The sequence below is a fragment of the Dendroctonus ponderosae genome, unplaced genomic scaffold, assembly GCF_020466585.1.
Source record: "Dendroctonus ponderosae isolate FM_Combo_2020 unplaced genomic scaffold, Dpon_F_20191213v2 Dpon_F_20191213_777, whole genome shotgun sequence".
In the NCBI taxonomy this organism is placed as follows: Eukaryota; Metazoa; Arthropoda; class Insecta; order Coleoptera; family Curculionidae; genus Dendroctonus; species Dendroctonus ponderosae.
The window spans coordinates 1-6,799 of NW_026018992.1; the positions used below are offsets into that span (position 1 = coordinate 1).

A 6,799-nucleotide genomic window follows, 5' to 3' on the forward strand; every position below is an offset into this window, starting at 1 on the left:
GATGGGTAAGAAACAATCCAATAAATTAAAAATTAGTCACGCGAAACAAGAATGAACACATGTCACCTACCTTGGCCAATGTTAAATTATAACTAACTATAAGATAAATGAAGACATTTTCTAAAGAACTCGACTGAATCCTCCAGTCACACAAGCAATGGATTTTCGATAACCGGCTGAACATTAGGTATGTACACATGATCGTTCCCGAAAGTTAATTCTATTCGATAAAAGTTATCAAACGTTTGATTGCACATTATCTTTTCCCACTGCTTTAGCCTGTGTACTTGAAAACTGACTTTCTCTTTGTTGGTTAACGAGTTTTGCAGTTAAATATAGAAATCAAGAGCTTCCACAGTGGTGGTCCGGATTTAAAGAAATTATTCCGTATGGGTTGTTTTATCGTTCAGTTGTACACAACGTTGTTAACAAAACACAAGAGTAAGATTTTGTACGGCCATTCATCTTTCATTCACTGGAATAATTTTATAGGGTTTATAGAATATGTCACTAAACCTGTTTTGAAAAGCACCATCTGATGAATCTATATCTAATAGTAGCTAACAATTTTTCCTCATGCACTTCACTTTTGTTGCATGCAACTGTTCTAGTTACTGCCCTGTTCAAGTTTAGCATACATATTTTGGCGAACAAATTTTGCGTATATTTCGCATATGTCTTTAGCATTTTTGCTTTCGTTGATTGAATCCAATTATTTTTAAGTAAATATTGCAATAACTTATGCAAAATTTAAAATATGAGTGAACATAACGAAAATGAATACCCTAGTGGATATGTAGGTATGCTTCTGAAGCAATAACAATATTTTGTAATCTTCAATACATATGAGCCCATTTAAATCCTGTTACATAGCTTTGTACACTCTAATGCAAGGAAACTGAAGATAATTCTAACGCTTACAGATATTTCAGGGGCAACGTTTAAATGTTCAACCACACATTTTTTAACTGTATTAAACTGCGTAATTAAAAGTAATTAAATGTGTGGCGCGACAAAAATTATCAAGTTCGTTTTGTCACGTTTTACTTATCATTTTGAACCTTAATCAAATTTTGCATATCTGGAAGGTACAAAGTTTATTTTTTATGGTTGGCAGAATTCACTAGATTTCGTTGTTGTGCTTAGATTAGTTTCAAATCTAAGCACAAAAATGGTTATGTGTTTTAAAGATTCGCACTATCTCTGGCATCGTATCAATCTGTATTTCTATACCTACCCACAGGCGTTGCATATTGACCAGTGTTTTAAAATAATATTCGCATTTATTTCACTTTTCCTACTTTGTATCTGAAGAATATTTGTATGTTGTCTAAAGAATACATACTTAAAATAATATTTTTACAATGTGAATTTAAAAATAGACATTCATACGCTTAGTGTGCTGGGAGAAACAGTATACGCCAAATTTATTTTTTAAATGTCGACGACTTTGTATTCATTCCATGTCTCAATTAAACAGTGCCAACGCCAAACATGTAGAGTTTTAACTCCATGGATTTGGTCCAATATTATTTATATGTTTAATATATTCAGAGATTGTTGTCGTACTGTTCGTTAATTTTTATTTTTTATTGCGTATTTTTATTTCCTTACTTTGCTTAGCAAATAAAGTTTTTACTAGATCTTCTATTTCTTTAATAAAGTATTAAGTTTTCGGATCTTACCATACGTCACGCTCAATTTTGAAAAATGGGGCGTGAAGTTGTACACTAGCAATTCTTGATGTATTAACGTGTAAATGTATCTATTTTCCTACATTTTTTTTTTCTTATTTGCCTACATTAATTTACCTGAAATGTTAATTTCTATCACATCGTCCTATTGTCTACATCTACATCACCATAATAACATTTTCTCGTAAATTTTCAGTAATGAACTTGACCCGCAACGTTCACCTCTACACATTTAGACGAACATTACAACTACAAACACTCCGAACAGTGGGAACCATATGTTTGCGCAAGTTATTTTTTTCTATTTTAATGAAGTGGTATAATAGCAGGACGGTGTAATTTAAACACATGATTAATTTGCGTATTGTCTCTTAGTCCGTGCCAATAAGCATGTCTTTCCAGTTGCAAAAACGAATTTAAAACATTTATTCCGAGTTTGATGACTAGTGAAGCCTTCTACTTTAAAACATGATAATAATAAGTCTTGCAATGAGTAAATTTTATTCATTTTTGCAAATAAGTTGGGGCTCAACCGGCATCAATATACAAACGCAATGTTAAACACAAACTATAATTGTAATCAAAAAATTGTATATTGGAAACTTACGCACCTTACTTTCCTGTATACAACCTGATTATTTTACAGTTTCGAGTTAAGCTTCATGCGACTAACAACTTTTCCGAACTCGACTGAAGAGTCTGTTAGATACCAAGAAGACGAAATCCCAAACACTTTTCCCTCTTTCTTCCATTTTAATATTCATGAAGTAAAGCGGTTGGGCAGGTTTGCTATCACCTATGCCTATCACGAAAGCATTCATATTTCCTTAACATGGACTTTTTAGGTATACTTTAGCCAAAGAGTAGGTAATAATATAAATAATAGTAATATTTGGATATAAATAATAATTATATTTAACTACTCTTTGCATTGAATCTTCACGCATTCGTTTTCATTTTTTGATGATTCATTTTTTCAAGCTAAACTTTTCGTTGTTAGTTGTCAAATATTATGGTAAACACACAAAAAGAATAAAACCTTACAAATATTACTTCGGCTTGCTTCAGGAAATTCGAGGATATGGAACCTATGTTAATAAATACATTCAAAGTGTTTTGCAAGATTTCAATACCACGTTTTATAGAACCCAAAAAAATGGCAAAAAGATTGTTTTATTAATTGAACTATTGAATCAAAGACATTTACGAAGGCTACTTTGTGAGCCAATTTTCCTTATTACTATTTATTATGAATATGTAGCTAATTTAAGTCCAAGAGTTACTAAAAAACACTAACCTGGTGATTAAATGCACACCGACACTTACTTATCTTACGCACGGTTTCTGCTAAATAAAAGTGATTTCAGATTTTCCTTCTAAAACCCCTCCAAACTTTGAAATGGTTGGAAGCTGAAACCAGGTAGATTTCAGGCCCTTCGCTTATTGGTAAATATTTATGGTCCCCATATGGAGCATTCCTGTCATTTATCGTTAAGCAGGAAAGTTGTTAAACCTCCCAGCCTAGAGGAAATTTACCATCACCGGCTAAGTGATGTTTTTTCTTTTCAAATGTATCCTTTCTGACATGATCATAAAAAGCAATTCTGGAAAGCGGCTTTGTTTTATCTTGTCCATAGGATTTATGGGTCTTTAACTTTGCACTTATCGGCTATTTAAAGCGACACAAGACTAAAATTAAAAATCATAAACAAATTCGAACTGCTTTATTATTCAAAATTATCTTGTACATGTTTCAATATAATAGTGTAAAAATGAATCACACATCTTGAATTTTTTCATAAATTGCCCCCAAACTGGTAGCAATATAGTTCGGTTTTAGATTTTCTGGCTCTTTCCAGTCGTCCCATTGGCCTTTAGTGAAAATGCCGCTTAGTACCAAACAACTTTTGAAGCCTGAGTTTACGGCAAATGCCATATCAGATGCAATACTGAAATAAAATGAGGGTTAAAATTTGATGAGAAACAAACATGCTTTCATCCAAAAAACGAAACGTTCTATAGAAAAAATCTAAGGTTTAAAAAATTACAAACTATTATATACAGTACTTACCTATCTCCTATCATCAAAATTCGTTGGCTATCGGATATCTTCAACTTGGATTGTATAATATTTCCTAGTGCTTTTTCAGGCTTTCCTATTACTGAGGCTTTTCTATTGCTCCATCTTTCCAACGCATCTATGTTATATTTAGGACCTAAAAACAAATAATAAAAAAGTTTTTTGACAATCGTTTCCTTATTTCATTAACTTAATTTTTTTGATCTGCAAAAAACTTCTGGAAATGATGCCTGGAAGCAATTAATTATCGACATTTTAAAGAGATAAGTGCAGCACTCAACAGAAAAACGTCAAGTAGCGATTAATGAAAGAGGCTGATGATTGCAAACGAGCTCAACGATCGCAAAAGTTCCATGGAAAATATGTTTTGATATTCACCATTTACATGATAGACCGGCTGCTTCGGAGTGTTCCCTAATAGGCTTGGCATGGTTGGAAGCCAATGCAGACGAACAAGAAAGCTCTAATAAATCAAAGACAACCCATTTGGAACGATGTGAGAAATGTATTCAAATGAAGGTCGGGTTGAAAAAAAACGTAAACAAACAATGCAAACGAGCAACTATGCTTGGTAGGTGTAGCGTAATTATCTTCATGTGTTCAAAAAGCTTCTGGAACATTCGCGAATTAGTTGAAGTCCTTAAAAAAATATTTTTAATTTTTGTTTTTTATCTCGCTCAATCATATCATAAATACATTTAATGCTCTTTTTAATTTCCTCAAATGCCTTGCCCTGCCTTTGGCTGATAGGATATTTAGGTACAACTGATGAACGAAATTAATTTGAGTATGTGCTAAAAAACGTATGTGATGTGAAAACGAAGATACGAACTGGCTACCAAATAGTACTAAATACATTAACAATAAATAAAATTATTCCTTTTTATTGCAGCATTAGCGGTGTTTGCACCGTGCCTGTTATTTAAGATGCAATTAATCCTAAACTCAAAATAATTGATATTAACGAGATTTACAACAAATTATCCGCTGGACTAAATACATCCACCGCTAAAGCAACGTTAATATGAATTTTTACACATTTAGATACTTTTTAATTTGTTTTGTAGTAAGTAGTCTTTATACCTGTTAGAAACAAATTGTCCCCTATGGAACCCGTATCATCAGGACATGCAGCGAAGAATTGAACTTTCTCGATGCGATTTAAAAGGACTTGACCCACTTGCAAGGATCCGTAGCAGGTATTGAAATTCGTATCTACATATACTATTCCAACGTTTTTGCCACGATCTAAGCCTTTTAGAGATAATTCTCTAACTGATAGGACATCAGTTAGTCTCTCTTGTTGTATGCTCTAAATCAACAAMAATAAACTCTTATGTYTATATTGAGCATAAGTTACAATTATTTTATGAAAAATACAACTTTTATTTCCTTTACATATTTTGTTTTATGCTTAAATAGCTGAAAATTAGGTGATKTGRTMAATTSATGAAACTATTRTTTTGCAAAAATATCAYAYTTTYCTTAAGCTATCAAATASAAWTWSATGCAATATTGCCTTTWWGCCTATWWTMAWWTWWTCCAATAAATTAAAAAAAAMCCGTGTCATGTCGCMTGTGTTTCCACGATAAAAACKKACAGTCYCWTGAACTTGCTGATAAATTTCTGACCTCRAGGCAAAWATAATCCCGTACAKAAAYGAATTGACGTAAAATGCCTACTTTTCCAGACTTTTAGCTTTTATTTGAAAATGTATCAAGYATACGAAATMAAATTTAGCGCAGTTAAATTTACTTCTTTGCTTGACGGGATGACTGTAATAAAGATGATTGATATATGTATGTATGTATGTATGTATATGCTTGATRATCAAACAATCTGTATATACATTGRAMAAAMATTACCTCATAATCAATAACATTAAGTCCAGCATTCCTCATTACTTCTATTGCTCCATCACTCGCGATTGCAAAAATATCCTTGTTGAAACCATTTTTTTTCAATAGGTCGATAAAGGACGACGTTGGATTGTATATTTCCTCAAGTTGAGCATTGAAAGGTTCCAAGAATTTGAGAATTTTCTGTGGTGAGTTAATGGCGTTATTCGTGACAAATGCTAGTTTTTTTCCCAGTTTTCGTAATTTATCTACGAATTCAATGGATCCGGGAATTATTTGATGGTTCATTAACAGCACCCCTAGAATATATAATGTTGATTGATAAAAATTTGCTTTAAAACTATTGAACACATCAACTCACCATCAATATCGAATAAAATGGCATCAATTGAATCAACCAATTTCCTACTAATTTTCTCATCAGTCTCATCAATATTAATAGTCAACATTTTAGACTTCTGTTAAACAAAAGAAATTTGTATTATTCATTTATTAAAAAACCAAGATAAATAAACTAACGCTTTTTAAAATAAGTTACTAGCGCATATGAACTTGTCACGCTACTCTAGTGAATCAAACACTTATGTTTCGCTGATATCTTCCAATTTATACAAATTTCCTTATCATATTGATATTGAGTCTGGGAGTTTGTTGTTGTTTTAAGGGATATTGAACGCACTGACAGTATTACCATTAAAACTATACAAGGAAAATATTACTTAATGTTTAATTGTTTGCTTTCTGCGCCGTTAAGATAATGATTCAAGAATTGTTACAATTTGATACTTTGTAGCAGCATTGTAAACATTGCACTAAGCTCTACAGTTAAGCGATAATGTTTACACAAAACTGCATGAAAATATCCTGTCTTCTAGCGATAACAGTTAATGAAACCTGGTCATGAGACTAAAAATAAACTTGGTTTAATAGAAAATTGTAGGTTTTTTCAGATTTTTAAAAAATCCTTTTTGTGTCTTATCATATGATTTCAAATATGCTGAAGCACTAGAATCACTAAGGCTCGCAAAAATAGCAAAAGTAGCATTATTTGACTGGAATTTTTAGCTTATCTCGCGTAGATTCCCCCTCCATTCGCTCGAGTTGCGAGCAGAGGGCGCCTCTGTCTCCTCTTGTGGAGAGCGGGAATCACGACCTTGTCCCTGCAT

At 32.3% G+C, this 6,799-nt stretch overlaps 1 protein-coding gene and 1 long non-coding RNA gene across 3 annotated transcripts; one reads left to right on the forward strand and one right to left on the reverse strand.

Moving 5' to 3' along the window:
• Positions 1-11: 11 nt before the first annotated feature.
• On the forward strand, positions 12-3,532 carry LOC125505292. Its single transcript, XR_007282050.1, has 2 exons — positions 12-441; positions 1,891-3,532. It is a non-coding gene; the product is annotated as an uncharacterized LOC125505292 (long non-coding RNA).
• LOC109541653 (phosphoglycolate phosphatase 2-like) lies at positions 3,404-6,331 on the reverse strand. 2 transcript variants are annotated; one of them, XM_048668795.1, is made up of 6 exons: positions 6,153-6,331; positions 5,995-6,091; positions 5,640-5,932; positions 4,858-5,086; positions 3,766-3,910; positions 3,404-3,643 (listed from the first exon to the last, which is right to left on the reverse strand). In XM_048668795.1, the coding sequence occupies exons 2-6, from the start codon at positions 6,080-6,082 to the stop codon at positions 3,472-3,474; spliced, it is 927 nt and encodes a 308-aa protein (XP_048524752.1). In that variant the 5' UTR covers positions 6,083-6,091; positions 6,153-6,331; the 3' UTR covers positions 3,404-3,471. The 2 variants fall into 2 exon arrangements, with proteins under 2 accessions (XP_048524752.1, XP_048524750.1); XM_048668793.1 differs by having other exon boundaries at positions 5,995-6,230.
• Between the last annotated feature and the right edge of the window lie 468 nt (positions 6,332-6,799).

Bases quoted from the DNA above. Each gene is read 5' to 3' on its own strand.
- LOC109541653 (XM_048668795.1), bottom strand. From the start codon at position 6,082: ATGTTGACTATTAATATTGATGAGACTGATGAGAAAATTAGTAGGAAA. The intron at 5,933-5,994 runs GTGAGTTGATGT...TATATATTCTAG, and splicing joins CATTTTATTCGATATTGATG to GGGTGCTGTTAATGAACCAT. The intron at 3,911-4,857 runs GTATAAAGACTA...ATTTGTTTTTAG, and splicing joins GGACAATTTGTTTCTAACAG to GTCCTAAATATAACATAGAT.